Here is a 19,484-nt window from a genome sequence, read left to right on the forward strand (position 1 = left end):
GTGTGAGAGGATTTTTGGAAGTTTATAAAAATTTGGTGGAGGGCATATTTTGGGCCATAGGGGTGGAATTGGTTGGGGATAATTAGGTATTAACATTTGGAGATCAGATAGATCAATGGCTATTGTCAAACAATGGTTGTGAAGTATACAGAGGATTTGACCCATTAGAGGGTGAAGATTATGAGTTACATGGTTGTTCTAAAACGGTGATTGTGTACCTTAATAATATTTGAGGCTTTTTGGATTGGGCCTGGTGATCTGTCACTTATTGGTCTCTTTTGCACATGTTCCATGAGGTAATGTGTGATGAAGGATGGCTGGGTATTTTTAAAAATTGGCTCTCAAATATCAAACTGATTTGGGGTAGGAAATTGTTATGGTGAAAATTTTATTTCTTCAAAAATGAGAAATTTCATGGGAAATCTCATAGGAAATTGTGATGATGAAAAACATTTCCAGCATAAGAAAGCACTACGAAGAACAAAATCTTGCAGTGGAACCACATAAGAATTTTTTTTTGTAAGTAAACTACAGAAATATTTATTATAGACTGCACTTGGGAGTGCTGCTCCAATGGACTTTTTGTGCTTTTCATGTTGGGGAGGCCAAAAGCTAGTAAAAAAAATCATTCGGTGGAAATGCTTGAAACGGGTTTTTTTTGTATAAAAAAAGCCTGTTTGAAAAAGCTGAAAAAAAACTCCCAAACAGTGTTTAGAAAACCAGACTGGAGTGGCCGGTCGGACCGGTGGAATTGTCACTTGGGGTATTAGCTGGTCCAGTCATACTGTAGAAACCGGAATTGATAGAAAACTGGCCAAACCTGGTTGATAGGCCAGTTTAACCAGTGAACCACTCTCGGTTTCATAAACTGCTTGGATCACTAAATGAATTGAAAATTTAAAATGACAATTGCACAACTTGAACACAAGACCTTTTATTTATGCATATTGCCTTGCTACCATTGATCCATTTCTTTATTTATGTTCATTTATGCCTCTCTAATGTATATATTGCTTTAGTTCACACATATTTTAAAGAAAATGTAAGTGAATAGGCTTGAACCCTGGTCATTTGTTTTAAAAATTAAGGAATTCACCATCTATTTGCCTCATTCAAGCATGATATTATTTGTAAAATATATTATCTATGGTATTTATGTGACCCACAAACCACAATATATATATATATATATATATATATATATTTGTATGTATGTGTGTGTGTGTTAAATCACACATTCACTTGCTTTATGTGTTGATGTATCCCAGAGGCTGGCAGTGCTTGGGAGCGATGTTTAGAGAACCGAACTGGAAAAAGGAGAAGTTCAAGGGTCATACATACGTACATACATACACACATTCACGTGTATATGTATGCATGACCCGGTTCTATTCCCGGTTCAGTTCTCTTCATCGCTCCCAAACACTGCCAGTCATCTGGGATACATCAACATAAAGCATGTGAATGTGTGATTTAACTAACATATCTATTATTTACATTAACATTTCATAAGTTAATAATTTAAATTACTGGCTTTTAATATAATTTTTGTGATATTTTCTCAAGTATCAACATATGAATTATTATTGTTAGTGGTTCATTTTAGTTATGTAAATATAGAGTTCCAATCGATAGATATTTTGTGAACCAGGATTGGTTCAACTTGAGATAGGTAATCTTAGGATTAAGGGTGTGTAAATATGGGAGATATGTTTAAAATGACTCAAGAATGAAATTAGAGCTGGTAGAATGGACCAATTGGATCTTGACAGGTTCTTGGTTTCAATTGCAAGACATAATCAGTCTTGAGGCTGTGAAAGGCAAAAATTTGAGGAAAACTAGTCTATGGTCAGAATTTCTTTATGAAATTGTATGTGAAAGGTTTGAGTGTGGCTTTAATATATGACAAAGTTTGGTAGGGATCTAAGCATGGTTTGAAATTTTGATATTGATGGATATTCGATGTGAGTTGGGGAAATTTTGGGGATATTTTTCTAGGATATTCAGAATCTATAAAGAAATCATGGAAATTATTAAAAACATGAAAATTTTTAATAAAACTTTATGGATCGTTAGAAGCCAAAGTGTACATGTAAGACTCAAAAACCATAGCAAGCAACTATTTATATTAAATAAGAGAAGATTTTGAGACTTAGGGTCTGTTTGGTTCACGATCAAGATTAGAATTGGAATCAGAAGTAAAATCCCAGGGAATCAAAATTGGAATTGGCTATTCCCAACACCTGTTTGGTTCATATGGGAATTGGAGTCAGATTCCAATTGTTGTTTGGTTCATTTGGTGTCGGAATCATAATCAACTGATTTTTTTTCCGTTTTGTATTAGTTTATTAATATTTTATTGTTATTGTTTTAATTTTATTATTACTTTAATAATATTATATAATTTATTATTTTAGGAATAGTTTATGAATATTGTATTATTATTATTTTCATCATCATCATCTTACTATTACTTTAATAATAATAATTTATTATTTTACTAAATATTTTATCAATATTAGGGTTTGGGTTTTTCGTTAGGAGTTCTTTACTTTTTGAGTAACTATGGAATGGGAATCCTATTCTAGAGGGGAATTGGAATCCCATTCCACCAAGAGTGGGAATTGGAATTCCGTTCCAATCAGTGATTTAAAAGGTGTGCCTATGCGCTTAGGTGAGGCACATTTTAGGGTATGCGCCTTGCCTAGGCCCTAGGCACAACACTTTCAAAAGGTATGCACCCCCGGACCCCTGATGAAGCCCCTCGAGGTAAGTCCAAACAAATCCATGTTAAGGTCTTAAATTCTTAATCCTTACACAAAAATAAATGATTTTATAGTGTTGATTGTATTTTAAGAAGATATTTTACTAGGATGAATGAATGAACAACATTAGCAAATAGGAATAAGAATTTAAGACCCTAAGTCCCTAACATGGATTTGTTTGGACTTGCCTCGAGGGGCTTGGTACAAAGGTGGAAAGTAGAATCAGGAATGCAAGATGTTTTACATCACATTAGCTATTTGAAATAATGCAATTGAGGAAAAAAAAGAGATTGTGGGCTTTACATGCTTGAAAATGTTTTATATGTTTGGTTTTATTTTTAAATTTTCGTTTGAATGTGTTTTACATGTTATGTTTATGTATTTTAATTTTAGATAATAGGTTTTTTAAAACATTTATTTTAAAATTTAAGTATATATGATTAATATTATGTTTAATATTTTCTGATTTGTTTTGCTTTTTTTGAATTTTCTGACATTTTAAAATTATTTTGGCACTTTTGTATTTTGCGCCTTGCTTCAAGAAAGGCATGCGACTCACCTTGCGCCTTGCGCCTTGGGGGCAAATTTCCCCTTGTGCTTTTTTTGCGCCTTGTGCTTTTAAAACACTGGTTCCAACCAAACAAATAACTTGAATAGTAATGGGCCTTTCTGATTCTGATTCTAGGCACCTATTCTGGGGAACCAAATGGACCCTTCAATAAGTATTTCTCTCACTGTCTCCATTTTAGTCTTTAGGCATCTTATCTTCTATACACATGTTTCTGCTTGCCATTTTGACTTATGAAAGATGACCATGACTATATTTGCAGAGCTCGCTATGAGGATGCAAAGTTTTTCTATGAGATGGACACTAATAAAAGGTTTTCTGAATTCAGAAGTCAGCTAAAGGGGATTTTGTTTCATGTAAGATATACCATTTCATCCAATTATAACTCTTGCTTCATGAATCTTATGAGGGTGAGATAATTCATTAGTTTTCGATGGCAATTGCTCCTTGGATGCATACCTTCACTAATTTCTTCCACATGGTTCTGCGGTGGTGCTTTTCTGCTTTGGTATCCTTTTTTTTTTTAATTTTTGTTTTCAAAATAAGCAGTCAAAAGTACTTTGTTGATGTGTGTATAAAGATGTACACTGTAGATGCAGAGCCTCAGAGACTAAGATCATTCTATGTACTGCCTTGAATCAGATGAGTTTTTTTAATTCCTGCATTGAAAGCAAAATGAAAAATGGAAATACTTGACAGAATACTTTTTTTTTTGCTCGATTCGATTTCCAACCTATTTCTTGCCTTTTGATCTGGATAGGAGATCCCCAATTTCAGGACAAGGAGTTCTGAATAATCTGATTCCAAATCTGTGAATGACTTTGTCCTAAGAGCTATAAATTGGTTAGCTATCCTGCCTTCGAAAAGTCTGAAATAGCTACTGTATTTTTTGGACCTTTGACAATGTAAACATTTCTTTTAGTGAAAAAACAAAACATTTCTAAGAATTGGGCTTGCAAAAATTGTTCTGTAGGTTCCCAGTCTAACACTAAATTCAATTACTATAAGAGGGCCTATTATACAAAAAGTTTTCTAAATTTTCTTCCCTCTTTTCTCAGATGTTAGCCTTTGTTTTTCATTAATTCATGGATACTATTATCTTGTTTATTTCTCATGAAATTGTCTGATTTTTTTCAAGAAAAAAATCTAAATCCCTGAATGATTAACTCATTTGCTGTGAAAATATTTTGTCTTGAGTGTCAGATGTAATTTTGGAAATGTAGAAAAATTTTTAATTGCTGATGAATATCTGTATTTTCTTCTTAATGGAAATTTAACATAAAACAGGAGAAGCTTGGAACAATGCTGGACAAAATGATGCGTGTCCAAAATATTGTAACCAAACTAAGTTTAGCCATGGGAATTGAGAATGATACACTGCCAGCTGTACAAGAAGCTGCATCACTGGCTATGTCAGATCTTGCTACTGCTGTTGTTACAGAATTCACTTCCCTCTCTGGAATTATGGCCCGTCATTATGCACTAAGAGATGGCTATTCTGAACAGGTTATTTTAACTCAGACTTTAGTGCATTTCTTATTATTATATATGTTAAGCATTCTTATGGCGGTGGATCTGCTGGTTGGGTCATTTTAGTGAAAAGGTTTAAGAAGGAATCCTCCACATGGCAAATTAGTTTGGGCCCAAAATGTCCCTATAAGTTTCTCTCCCTATTCCCTATTAATGTGGCAATTATGAGTCTGAAAATAGTTGGAATAAGCCCCACTTTTTAGGCAGATTTAACATTATAATATAAAAAATTTCAATGGCCAACCACCTGCGGAAGACGCCTTTTTTTTGCTGGTAAGAAGAAAAATTCATTAAGATGAAAAGAAAAACACAAATACAACTTGGTGATGAGGCTTCACCTGTTGAAGAAGCTAGTAAATGGTGTGTAGGGACTGATGTAGACTTGAAGATCATGCAGGTGGTTGGTTCTCCTACCCAGTGTTTTAAAAGCGCAAGGCGCAAAAAAGGCGTAGGGGCCAATTTTCGCCCGAGGCGTATGGCGCAAGGCGAGGCACATGCCTTTTTGAAGCAAGGTGCAAAAATACAAAATAATGCTAAAAAAAGTCAGAAAATTAAAAAAAAAACCAAAAAAATGCAAAAAAATATTAAACATAATATTAATAAAAATAAAGTAAATGTTTTAAACAATCTATTATCTAAAATTAAAACACATAAACATAACATGTAAAGCACATTCAAATGAAATTTTAAAAATAAAATCAAACATATAAAACATTTTCAAGTATGTAAAACCCACAATCTTTTTTTTTATCTCAATTGCATTACTTAAAGTAGCTAATGTGATGTAAAAACTAAAACATATTGCATTCCTGGTTCTACGAGCCGCCTTTGTGCCATGCCCCTTGAGGCAAGCCCAAATCACACAAAAAATAATTATTTTATAATTTTAATTCCTTTATAAGAAGATATTTTATTTGGATGAATGAATGGACAACATTAGCAAATGGACTTGTTTGGTCTTGCCTCGAGGGGCATGGTATGGGGATCCAAGGATGGAATTTTCAAAAGGTGCACGCCTGGGTTGATGCACAAGGCGCACCAGGCATGCGCCTTTTGAAAGAGCTGCGCCTAGGACTAGGCAAGGCGCTGTTATGTGCCCGGGCGTTGGATCTCGTCACGGGTCGGTCCACAGGGAGAACCTCTAGCTTCCCCTTGCCCCTCCCTTTGTGTGCAGACCCTATCGTGGCGACCTAAGGGGTGATTTGTCCAAGAGATCACCCTAACTCTCCTCAACTCTTCTCTTGACTAAAATTCTTGTATGCCTTTATTCAATAATAGTGGCTCCTTAAATAGGAGATTACAAGAGTCTTGCTCTTAGGGAGACTTCTTGCTAAATAGGGAGACCTCCAACTCTATCTTGATAAGATAAGATAAGTCTCTCTTAATCCTAATCTAATAAGATAAGTCTCTCTTAATCCTAATCTAATAAGATAAGATAATCTAATCTACTAACTTAATAAGATAAGAATAACAAGATAGTCTAATCTAATATGCTGAATGGATATGACTATTGCTACCGAATTGGATAGGATGAGAAGACCGGATCATTGCTGCTACTACTCCCAATACGCGTCCACATCATTACTCCCCTCTTGGACTACGAGCTTGTCCTCAAGCTCGAATTCAGGATGGGTGTCGGGAAACACAGTCAAAGGAATCCCGGATAGGTGGAATGACTTTGCCCTCCTGGATCGGGTTCCAATGAAGAGGGTTCATCCTCATCTTCCTCTTGTTTCACTAGGAGGCAGATAAGTCTCTTGCACTTGTGCCCTACTGAGTAGAGTTCAACGCAATTAAAACATTGTCCCCTCGCCCTACGTTCCACCATCTCAGCCCTGGACAAGTGCTTAATAGGGGGTGCAACGACGCTGCTCCCCACACTGGATGCTGATCTGGAATTGTTGCTCGTTCGTGGCTTCCGTTCTTGGCTGGCTGCTGAATATGGAGCCATTCCGAGTGGTTTCGAGGATGCCCATGCTGATGGAGGCCGCCCCATACTGAAGGTTCCGCGGCTGAGTTGTAGCTTGCGTTCGAAGGCGCGAGCTATATTCATGGTTGTAACCAGGTTGGGGGGATTTTGCATTTCCACGTCCACCCGTAGGGATTTTGCTAACCTAGCGGTGAACATTTCTACCTGCTGGTCCGGTCGCACTAAAGATGCCCTCACGAGAGGGTCTGGAACTGGCGCTGGTATTCTGCCATCGTGCCGGTTTGTTTAAGGTTAATCAGCTCGCCTAAGGGGTTGCTTGTCAGTGGGGGCCCAAATCTAAGAAGGCAGTAGGACTTGAACTAGGTCCAACTAAGCCCGGGTTCTTCCTGTTCTAATCGATAGAACCAGAGTTGCGCTTCCTCTGTTAAGTGAAAGGCGGCTAGGCTTACCTTATCCCGGTCATCTGTCTGTTGATTTCGAAAAAACTGCTCGCACCGGTACAGCCAGCCCAAGGGATCTCCATTGCCGTTGTACGACGAGAACTCTAACCTGTTGTACTTGGGGATGACTGCGGCCCCTTGGTTGCCGAACTACAGTTCACCGGAAGACTCCGGCAGATCTAGTCGGTGGCTGCTAGTGGCTATCACCCCTTTTGTGTTCCTCTCTTTGCTAGAAAGGAATAACTCCATCAGACGCCGTAGCTCCCTGACTTCGTCCTTGATTTCCCATACTTCCGAGCTGGTCTCCATGAGCCGGTGCTCGAGTTTGTGGACCCTGGACGACAACTGCTCCAGATCACCCATGACGCCTTGCTCTGATACCAAAATGTTATGTGCCCGGGCATAGAATCTCGTCACGGGTCGGTCCACGGGGAGAACCTCTAGCTTCCCCCTTGCCCCTCCCTTTGCGTGCAGACCCTATCGTGGCGACCTAAGGGGTGATTTGTCCAAGAGATCACCCTAACTCTTCTCTTGACTAAAATTCTTGGATGCCTTTATTCAATAATAGTGGCTCCTTAAATAGGAGATTACAAGAGTCCTACTCTTAGGGAGACTCCTTGCTGAATAGTGAGACCTCCAACTCCATTTTGATAAGATAAGACTGATAAGATAAGATAAGTGAAGGGATAGGAAATCCATCACATGGACGCCCAAAGATTGCGGAATAAGGGGGCGAGTTTCAAAAATTTTTCTTTCCCTTCAACTGGGAACCGAATTCCCTATTTAGAAAATCATATTTTCAACGATCATTCTTGAACCATAAACTGAAACAGATCTAAACCAAAAGGAGTAGGGAGAGATAATACCTGATACAGAGAAACAATATCTCTCAATGGAGGTGTTCACGCCCAAGGTAGGATCCAAAATCTGCTCCCACTGAAGATGGCGCAGTACAGGGTGGAGCAGAATCAGCAGTGTCCTTCCTAAGAACTTGATCCTTCCCAAGAATCACCTGGACGGCTTGTGAATACAACTCCTACCAATCTTTTCTCCAAAAGATTAGAATCAAGATCCAATCTTGATTTTTCCCAAGAACTTGATCCTTCCCAAGAATCACCTAGAGAGTATTTGTAGGGTGCAGAATTCTCTCTTCTGTGAGCTCTGAAGACAAGACTGTTGCTGGTGATTGTGTTGGATGTCTAAAGGCTGTCGCCCCCTCTTCCTTTTATAGACTTAAAGGGATCAAGTCCTAATCCCATTAGGAGTTGCTAACCCAAATCATATCTGGATTAGAAGTCCCTTTAAGATAAGGGATAATCCTTATCTTATCTGCAGATTAGATCAGCCAGCTCCTAATCTAATTAGGAAGTTTCCAAATCTAAATCTCATTTAGATCTTGGACTCTCTGAGTGGATAGGGTGTGGGCCCAATCCTATCAGCTGATCTTATCTCAGAATTTGCCCCTTAAAGACTAATCAAATTAGCCCAGTTCGAAATGGGCTTAAGGCCCATTTAGGGTTATGTATTCATTAAGCCTTCCAAATTGCTGCCTAGTTGGGCTTCCTTGTATGGCGTGGGACCCAAACATTGATCTACACATCAGCCACATGGGTTCAACCCAGCCTTTGTTACAAGGCCTGGCCGAATACACTGTTATAGACAGTGCACCCCCTGAAACCCATCAGATGGGCTCTATGGGCCCAACACTTACCCTAAGTGGTCCCTGGGCCAAGCCACCTTGTAACACCCAGGGACTGTGGGCAGATGCAAGATTAGCCCATCAGGTATTATCCTCAATGGCTTTACACTTAACCTCTCAGCCCATAATGATCATACACTGCCCAACAAGAGAGGACATCTCCCTTGACTGCAAGGAACAGTGTTGCACTCTCTCAAATATGGATCCCGGGAATTAAAACCTATTTGGAAACATTTCGAAACCATAACATATATATTTTTATATCTCATATAAAATATATTTTGCAAAACAAATCTCAACGATTGAAATCGGCTGCCGGCAGTCTTGGTTTCCATCAGTGAGAGTGCATCCCCGATCATTACCTTTGTCCGACAAAGGGGCTGATCCTGTCACTATGATCACCCACTCAGATGAATTCTCAGACTGTCCCAACATACCCAGGTTTTGACCCCCGCTAAGGATCTCACTGATTGGTACATCAAAGACAACCCAATCCGACACCTAGTGCAGTATCATAATCGAGTCTAGGGGTCGGGTGTAACTTTCCAGTTTTGCCCATCAATCTCCAAGGTCCAGGGCAATACTGGAAATACTAGGGTCTCACCCTGGTAGCTGAGACAAGCCACCCCAACCGACTTGGTGGCACCACAGTGTCAGCCTTGTCAGGATAGGTCTCCCCAGACCGACCCACTGGCTGTGAACATTCTAAACTAACACGAGTCTCATTAAGTGTCCAGTTTAAGGGTATTACACAGAAACATACCAAGGGAACATGAATCAAATATGCACTTTTATTCATTTATAATAAACTCATAAAGTACATCATTTTGATTGAAGCTAAGGGCATACAAAACTGTCTAACAATAAGTCTCTCTTAATCCTAATCTAATAAGATAAGATAATCTCTCTTAATCCTAATATAATAAGACAAGTCTCTCTTAATCCTAATCTAATAAGATAAGATAATGTAATCTACTAACTTAATAAGATAATAATAACAAGATAGTCTAATCTAATCTGCTGAATGGATAAGACTGTTGCTGCTGAATCGGATAGGATGAGAGCACCGGATCATTGCTGCTGCTGCTCCCAATACGCGTCCACATCAGGCGCATACCCTAAAATGCACCTCTCCTGTCCACCTAGGTGCGCCTTTTAAATCACTGCTCCTACTTGATAGATAACTCAGATTGGCCACATCCTCCCTCAAAATATACATCAGCCCATGGACATTGAGAGGCTGTACAGTAGGGATATACAAAACAATAAAAGAGATCCAGCATCAATAAAAGAGCTATACTGGATTGGAACTCTCTTTCTTATGCTTAACCATGGACATAATAGTCCTTTTAAATTGCCCCTTACCATATCCATACCTGTATATTTATTTTCAAAGGTGTGTATATTTCTTTCTCTCCACACTGTCCAAATGATAGAAGCAGGCAAAATACTCCAAGAGGCCTCTCTACTGCTTAAAATTTCTGTTTCTGGCAGGCAACATTGCACCCCAAAACATTGTAAGCCCAGAGTCCATAAATGGTGACAGAACTTTATAAAAAGGTGGCTTGAAGATTCTAAGAATTCACTGCCATTCTTTGAAGGTAAATAAAAAAAGAAAATTCATTAATAGTGAAAAAAGAAGATGCAATCAAGATGAGGTGATGAGTAATCACCAAACAAAAAAATAATAATACAAGGAGAAGAAAATTACATCAAGACCTTTCACCCAATTCCAAACAAGCCCAAAGCTCAGGAAGAATTAAAACTCAGTCCAGAATGCTTCTCTCAATAACTGAACATGACTCCCTGGAGCCTTGCTTTTGAAGAGTCTTCTATTCCTTCCCTTCCAAATCTCCCAACACACCACAAAAGGATCACGAGACCATGCTATTTTTACCTTCTTGTTCCCATGTAGAATTGGCCAGCATGCAATTCTCTTTTGGGCATCTAGGATATCCTCTAATGATGCCAAAATGTCTGAAGAAGAAACCCTAAATGTAAGATGAAAAATCTGCACTGTACTAGAAGATGAAGAACATTTTCCTCAGATTCACTGCACAAATAGCATCTGTTTGCAATTTGTAGCCCTCTTCTTTTCAAGTGATTTTGAGTAAAAAAAATGCTGTCCAATGCAATCCACCATGTGAATGCTTTCACCCTAGGAGGAACCAGGTTGGAACTTTCCACTTCATTTCTAGCTAAATGATTATCATAGGATTTCACCATGAACACCCCATTTCTGTACTCCTTTCCCCTAAATGCCCCAAACATTCATTCAGCTCCCAATCAAACAATGACCTTCAAAAAGTTGGACACCACACAACCTTACCTTGGTTAACTTGAGAACATTCCTCCAGCTCCCAGCCCACCAAATTTTCTTTCCATACATACTTTGTTCCAATTCACCAAATGAAACTTAAGATCTATCCTTCCAACCAGCCCGTAAGAAGTCTTTTTCTTTCTTTATTTGCTTTGCCACTATTTGACCTGATCTGGCAGTTCGTGAAGCAAATCTCCCTATTTGACATAATCAAGGTCTTTTTTCCTATACCTACATATATGCATACATATGTACATACATTCATATATACGTGCTTACATAATGTGTTCGATACCTGAATTTGATCCCAAGCCAATCTAAATCTGATGGATAAAGTTCAGTCTTAATCCAAATATTGATGAGTCAAATTTGGATCTAGGTATATTCAATTTGACCTGATCTGTTTGCAGCCCCTATTCTAACTTCTTTCCATGATTCACTATTTCTTTGTCTGAGGCATCACTATGGTCCTTTACTTCGTGTAACTGTTTTCTGTCTAGCAGGTTGCAGAAGCCTTGCTTGAGGTCACACTTCCCAGGTTTTCTGGGGACCTTATTCCAAAGACTGATGTAGGGATGGTTCTAGCAGTTGCTGACAGGTGAAGAACAAGTTGATATCTGTATTTTTTTTTCCCATCCTTTTGGGTTCCCTGTTTGGCTAAAAAACATTTATTTGTTAATGTTCCCATCTCCAATTTGAAATATATACTATTTTAGTATGTTGATTTTAAATTTTCTTGTCTGTTGTACAGTTGTACTTCCCACATATTGCTTTAGTATATCAGAAATGCATGTAGAAAATAGAATTTTATTTCAATAAATTAACAAGGGAGAGATTGGCAAGGATATCGTCCATAGAATTACAGCAGGATGGGAAAAATGGAAGGAAAATTCTATAAAATTGTAAGGCCAGCTATGGAGCAGTCAAGTAGAGTGTTGGGTAGTTAATAAACATGTCCAAAAAATGAATGTGGCAGAATTGTGTATGCTGAGATGGATGAGTGGAAAAACTATGAAGGATAGGGTTAGAAATGAAGTCATTAGAAGGAATCTAGGAGTTGCTCCAAATATCCAGTACATGATAAAATGAGAGAAAATAGACTAAATATGGTTTGTCCACATGCATAGAAGACCATCAGCAGCAGCTGTAAGAAGCAGTCTTTTGCAAATTGAAAGGGGCTAGAAAGGTGTGGGGTAGACCAAAAAGGACATGAGCCAAAGTAATAAGAAATGATTTAAGCACTCATAATTTAACAATTGATATAGCATTAAACAGAATGCTATATAGTTGGGATAAGGCTTGGATGAACTTACAAGCTCTTGGTTGACAAGAGTAAGGGATCTAAGAGACACATACCAATGCTGTGAGTTACTGCTACAACTGTACGAGTTTATCTAAATTTCCTATTACTAATGAATGGAAATGATGATGCTAATCTTTAGCATATTATTGGAACCATCATTTTCTTTGTTGTTGTTGTTGCTATGATTATTAACATTGATATAATTGAGACAATGTTAGAAAGAAAGCCTATGACATCATTAAAGAGTGATTAAAATTTACCAGCAGTCCTAGTTAGTCTGATAAGGTTTGGTACTGCAAATGTGAAAATTTTATGAGCAGTATGTATGCATTTGGGGTGGAAGCTAAAACAAATAGTTCCAATAATCCACTTCGGCTATATTTTAGATTTGATAGACTACATATTTAAGCTTGTTATGGTTAACTAAGCTGTTTATTGTGTTTAATAAGATAGTGAAAGAAAGGAAGATGCTTCAGAAGGGTTCAGCAGAAAACTCTTTGACTAAACATAGAATTGACTAAACATATCCAGTAGGAATTTCCATGGTGCATGTTTGCGGATCAATAGAAAACTCAGTGTGACCATTTACAGTACTAGGTGCAATAATTTAGAACAACAGTGAAATTAAGGAGGATGTTACCCAAAATTTTCTTAATCTTGAGAGGGTGATTTCAAAAGGCAACTATTGTAGTTAGGAAGAAGATGGGAGAGTTCGTGGAGGTAGGCCTTTGGAGAAAAACTTTAAAGATTGAAGCTAAGGAGCTCCTATTTGAGGAACAGAGATTAAAAGGTCAGCTGATCTTGAAAATCAGGGAAGCAAAGAAAGGGATGGTGCTGTTAGAAGGTTTGGGGGTGATTGAAGGGCTCAAGGAGTTTGTGGAAGATGCAAGTAACAAAGGCAAACAAAATAGCTGGAAAGAGTTTCTCTCAGAAACTGGAAGAAAATTTGTAGTAGAGTGTAAGAGAAATTCTGAAGGCTTTTTCATTTCTTTGACAGGATATTTTGGCAAGGGTAGGAAGCAGATGGTCTGTTTCCCAGAGGGAAGGAAAAGTCAGGGCTGGAAGGCAGTTCATGGGGTATTATGCGAACTGCTGAAATGGTTGGGTGCCATAAGAGAAGTAACAGAAAAAAGGAAGATAAGCAGTTCTACAGAGCAATAATAAGCAAAGAGACTATTATAGTGACCGCTGGAGCCGGTAAACACAGAATGGGAGTAAACCTACAGAGAGGAGATTGGGAAAGTAAACTTATAGTTAAAGCTTCAGCTCGGATTCTAGATGGGAGGAAAGTTGCAGATTTGTTAACAGCAAGCTTGAAGTTGAAGAGTATGTTTATATTAACACCCTTTAAGAAAGACAAGGCTTTATATTAACACCCTTTAAGAAAGACAAGGCTTTGCTGGACTTGCTTGAATAGAGTAGAAGCTGAGGCATTAAATATCCAAACTGAACTTGGGAATTTCACAATATCAAGATGGTGCCCAGTATCAAACTCCAAAGATTTCTTTGTTGAAGATGGAGTACTGGTGCGTCTCTTAGGCCTCCCCTTTCACTTGTGGAAGCAAGAAGCTACTGAAGCCATTGCTCTGATGTGTGGAGGATCACTAGGAGGTGTGTTTTGGGGAGACTCTTTTCAGTTTCCATTTTATTGAATGGAATAAAACCTGAGGAGATTCCTCGGAAGATAGAGGTGCGAGTTGAAGGGCAATTTTACTCAGTGTGGCTCGCTTCATCCATTGAATCTGAGCTCGTAGGGAGGGAGATGAGAAGGTTGAAGAAGAAGAATTGCGTGGCAACAAAGGTCTGGATGGTTCAAACAAGAATTGCACTCACTAAAATGGTAAAACATATGCTGGAGAAACAAAAAGGTAGATTTCAGGGGGAAGGTCTTATGCGTGTAGAAGAAGGAAACAGTCTGGAGGGCGGCTGGACCGGTTGTAGCTGGAGCCAATATGGCATTATTAAACAAGGAGGTGGTTCAGGGAAGAACCAAACCGAGATTTGATAAAATCAATCAAACCAAGTGGTGGGCTGATCTCGCGTGACCCTTTTAAAAGTCACGTGAAGCTGCAGGTTGTTAAGAATGGTCCAAGTAATGAACTAAAGCCCATGATGAGGGAACAAAATATTAGTAAAGGCCCAAATGGATCAGCGGGCCTGACCCAGTTACTTAAAAAGGTGCGTGAGCCTTAAAAGACTCACGTGACTGGGGCGAGACCTAGGGTAGACGATAGAAATTGTCTATCGTCGTCTTCCTCAAGCTATTCGACCGCTGCGAAGGACCTTTCCCAGGCCGCTGTTTCGAAGCTTCCTACTCAGTCGGCTGGTTCTCTACAGTGGCTTCCAGTGAAAATACCTCAACGACGATCATCTCCTGATCGTCGTAATCCGCGCTCGATCAAGAGAAGTAATCCAGATAAACTCGACTTGATTCTCTTGGCAGTATCGACCTCTCTCAAACCAAGGATCTCTTTGAAGATGGCAGTTTAAACACAGAAGTGCTATTCCTATAGGAAGATGCTTGTGGCTCTTTGACAGGATTTCAAGCGGCAGCTCCCTGCCCCCCGCCAGGTTGTACTTCAGATAAGGGTTGTATCGGTTCAACGGCTGTTACGGAAGTTGCACAGGGGACATCTACTCCAACAAACAAACCCTCCTTTGGACTGCAACATGCTCAGGTTATCTTTTTAGAGGATCAGAACTCATTACTGTCGTGCCACGCAGAATCACCGATCAGGGGGCAACCTTTAATTGTAGCTTCTGCTGCACTGGTTAATACGGACTTGATTGAACCTAGACAACTTCCAGAGATCAATCAGTCAGGGGAACCAGGCCTAGATTCAATGCCTCCGATAGCAACTTCTGCTCCTGTTCCTATTCTACGAGTTCCCTTTGACTCAGGTACGCCCGTGGATTTGTTTTCTGGTACTAACAAGGGTCCTATGCCTGAAACAGGTACTTCGGCTTCTCAACCAGAAGGAATGGCCAACGGATGGGCAAGTGGGGCTGCGGCTAAGGGTTGTGGAGAAGAGGAGGGGGAGGTCTTATTGAAAAGGAAGCAGGAAGAAGAATTAGAGAGAATTTGGGAGCGGATTTGTGCTCTCTTGGAGGATTATAAAGAGAAAGAAGAGAAAATGGAAGGTACCCCTACAAAATTGGAACAGAAGAAGGAAGACAGAGAGTGTTTGAGAAGTGATAGAGTAGATAAAAGTAGGAAAAAAAAGAAAAGATCAGAGGTGGAAAGACTAATATCAGATATTGAGGGTGATATTGAATTCAATGGCGGAGGGGAAAGAAGAAAGGGTCTCAAGTAAGGGTGGGTGAGGTGTTTGAGAGGGTTTTCTAATATTATCTACTGAAAATCATAAGCTGGAATGTGAGGGGTTTAGGAAGTGCAAGCAAGGAGATGCTTAGAAGAGAAAGGCCTGATGTTGTTATTCTACAAGAGACAAAATTAGAAGGGATGGATAGAAGATGGGTTAGAAGTGTGTGTAAATCTAGAGGGATTAGTTGGGTTTCAACTCCCTCTTGGGGAGCTCCAGCGGGTATAAGTACCTTGTGGAAAGAAGATGTTGTAGAAGCAGTTGAGGAATTAGTAGGTAACTTCTCTCTGTCTCTGAAATTCAAAATGGAGGGTGACTTTACTTGGCTGCTAACCAATGTTTATGGGCCCAATAATTACAGAGAGAGGAATGAATTGTGGGAGGAGTTGTATGGCATTCAAGGGTTATGGGAAGGTCCTTGGTGCTTAGGTGGAGATTTTAATGTTATTTGGTTCACAACTGAGTCAAATAACCCTCATCAATCCATCACGACTAGTATGAGGGAATTTGATGATTTTATCAACTCTCGTGAGCTGAAGGAGATTCCTCTTTTGCAAGCCAATTTTAGCTGGTCCAACTTTCAGGAAAACCCAACATGTTCGAAGTTAGATAGATTCTTGTTCAATGAAGCCTGGGAGAATCAATGGAGGGGATTGATGGCTAAAGGGTTACCTAGAGTTACCTCGGATCACTACCCTATTCAGTTAGGAGAGGAACCCTTAGACTCTAGACCTAGACCCTTTAGATTTGAGAATATGTGGTTGTCTCACCCAGACTTTGAAAAAAGTGTTGAGAGTTGGTGGAGTGAAGAGCTAAGGGGGGTGAAGTGGAAAGGAGTTAGATTTCATAAAAAACTAAGAAGTTTGAGGACAAAATTGAAAGCTTGGAATAGGGGCCATTTTGGGAGGATAGAGGATTTAAAGTCTTCCTTGTTGACTCAGACTGAAGAATTGGACAAGAAGGAATCACAGAGGACTATGAATGCACAAGAACGAGAGTTGAGGTGGAGTTTAAAGAAGGAATTAGAAGAGGTCCTGTTGCGTGAAGAGATCTCATGGAGGCAAAAATCAAGGTTTAAATGGATCAAGGAAGGAGATGGGAACACAATTTTTTTTCATGCGATGGCCAATGGGAGGAGGGAAAAACTTTGTTGCACAACTTGAGATTGATGGAGAGGAAATCTCCTCTCAAGCAGAGATAGCCAGATGCTTTGTAGATCATTTTAAGTCAATTATGAGAAGACCTCTTGATTGTAGGGTGGAAGTGGATGGTTTAAACTGGCTATGTCTTTCTAAGAGGGAGAGGGGATGGTTGGAAAGAAACTTTGAGGAGGAAGAGATCAGACAAACAGATTTCTTAATGGATAGGTCTAAGGCTCCTGGGCTAGATGGATTTACGATGGCCTTTTGTCAAGATAGTTGGGACATAGTTAAAAATGATTTACTTGAGGTCTTCAGGGAGTTTGTGGATAATTACGTTGTTAGCTCTAGAGTTAATGCTACTTTTGTAGCTCATGTTCCAAAGAAGGTTGTCGCTAAGCATCCTAAGGACTTCAGACCAATTAGCTTGATGACTAGTGTTTACAAAATTTTGGCTAAGGTCTTATCCTTGAGGATCAAAGTGGTACTCCCCTCTCTAATTAGTCAAGCTCAAGGTGCCTTTGTACAAGGCAGACAAATAGTAGATCAGATTTTGATAGCTAATGAATGTGTGGAGGAGATAAGAGATTAGGTAAAAAAGGGTTTTGTCTGCAAATTGGATCTTGAAAAAGCCTACGATTTGGTGGATTGGACCTTCCTTTTAGAGGTGCTAAGAAAGTGTGGGTTTGGGGAAAGATGGTGCAAGTGGATTAATGGTTGTCTCACTTCTTGCCATTATTCTATCCTTGTCAATGTAGTAGTTAAGGACTTCTTCCTAGTTTGTAGAGGCCTAAGACAAGGTGATCCACTCTCCTCCTTTTTATTCACTCTTGTTGCTGATGTGTTAAGTAGATTGATTTCAAAAGCAGATAGGGAGGAGGTAGTGAGTGGTTGGAGAATAGGAAGAAATAGTGTGCCTGTGGCTCACCTTCAGTTTGCAAATGATACTATAATCTTTTGTGAAGGAAGTGACTTGAGGAAGGTTGGGAACCTTAAGAACCTTATTAATTTTTTTGAAAAGGCCTCAAACCTAAAAATCGACTTTGAAAAAAGTTGTGTGGTGGGAATCAATATGGATGTTCAAGAAATAGAGGCTATTGCAGGTTGCTTAGAGTGCTCCAACTCATCCTGACCCTTAATTTATCTAGGCCTACCCCTAGGAGCTAACCCAAAGGAAAGCCAGTTTTGGATCCATGTTGTGGAAAAGTTTGGAAAGAAGTTGGCAAGCTGGAAAAAGAATTATATCTTTGTTGGGGGTAGAGTGACTTTGATTAAATCCACACCTGCTAATTTATCGGTTTACTATCTGTTTGTCTTTAAGATTCCTACTAGGGAAGCTAAGAGGATAGAGAAGATGATGAGGGACTTTTTGTGGGAGCTGGGGCAAGAGAAGAAGGATCATTTGATTAGATGGGAGTTAGTTAGTCGAAGTAAGGAGGAAGGAGGATTAGGATTAGGGAATATTACTTTTAAGAATGTAGCTCTTCTAGGTAAGTGGTTATGGAGATGGCATGAAGTGCTGGCAAGTATCCATGTATGTTCCGGAAACGGTTGGGAACTCTTGCAACACCTTGGAAGGCAGTTCATGGCATCCTCCCACAATTTCTACGCTTTGTAAGGTATGATGCTTGCTCTAGGACTCGGGTTCTCTTCTGGGATGACACTTGGGTGGGAAATTTGCCCCTTAAGGATATGTTCCCTTCTCTCTTCTCTATTTCCCTTTATAAATAAGAACCTGTGTCTTCCTTTCTTTTGTCCTCGTATACCCCCTTGTTGACAAATTGGGACCTTGGCTTCCATAGAGGGTTGAGGGATGAGGAATCCCTATCAGTCTCTGAGCTCTTATTGCTACTTGATTCTGTTTGGCTGGACCCACTCATTTCTGGTAGGAGGATTTGGACTTTGACTCCGAAAGGGTCCTTTCCTCGGGCTTTCCCAGTTAAGGAAGTATGGTCTAGGCTTGTTCCCCCAAAAAAAGTCGTGTTTTGTTGGGAAGTATGGTCTAGGCTTGTTTCACCATGGAAGCGTTTATAAGTGTGTTCTCCGAGACAGCGAGACCAACTTCTTCCCACAGTTTTTCCAACATTGGATTCCAGAAGGCTTGACATTTAGGATTCCCACCAAGTGGTGATCCCAAATAGGACATGGGGAAGCTGTCCACTCTACATCCCGGCACCTGAAGCCCTGACACCAACTAAAAGCATTGAATACTTCAAACCCTTTTACCAGATTTAAATCTTTTCGCCCATTGAATAAGCTAATTGAAGATATCAGCTACTAGGGTGAATAGCAAGGGGGATAAAGGGCACCCTTGCATGAGTCCACAACCAGCATTAAAATAACCTTTTGGTTCCCCGTTTATCAATAATGAAAACCAAGCAGTGTTTATGCGTCCTTTTATCCATCACCTGGCTCGCCTTATTGTCTTCTCAAGGTCTAGTTTTATAACCACACCTGGCTCGCCTTT

The 19,484-nt window shown here is 39.6% G+C and overlaps 1 protein-coding gene and 1 long non-coding RNA gene across 3 annotated transcripts in view; both read left to right on the plus strand.

Annotated features, from left to right (window-relative positions):
* Positions 1–19,484, plus strand: part of EDD1 (glycine-tRNA ligase) — a 184,129-nt gene that overhangs the window by 109,338 nt on the left and 55,307 nt on the right. For both annotated transcript variants that reach the window (XM_088962478.1, XM_088962477.1), the window contains exons 26-28: positions 3,596–3,689; positions 4,621–4,839; positions 11,756–11,850. In XM_088962478.1, the coding sequence (XP_088818604.1) occupies positions 3,596–3,689; positions 4,621–4,839; positions 11,756–11,850 (408 nt within the window). The remainder of the gene's footprint in view (positions 1–3,595; positions 3,690–4,620; positions 4,840–11,755; positions 11,851–19,484) is intronic.
* Positions 14,823–15,716, plus strand: LOC148880545 (uncharacterized). The gene is made up of 2 exons (XR_016104600.1): positions 14,823–15,233; positions 15,511–15,716. It is a non-coding gene; the product is annotated as an uncharacterized LOC148880545 (long non-coding RNA).

This window comes from Nelumbo lutea, chromosome 1, assembly GCF_056320005.1.
Source record: "Nelumbo lutea isolate HS-2025 chromosome 1, American lotus-T2T, whole genome shotgun sequence".
Classification (NCBI taxonomy): Eukaryota; Viridiplantae; Streptophyta; class Magnoliopsida; order Proteales; family Nelumbonaceae; genus Nelumbo; species Nelumbo lutea.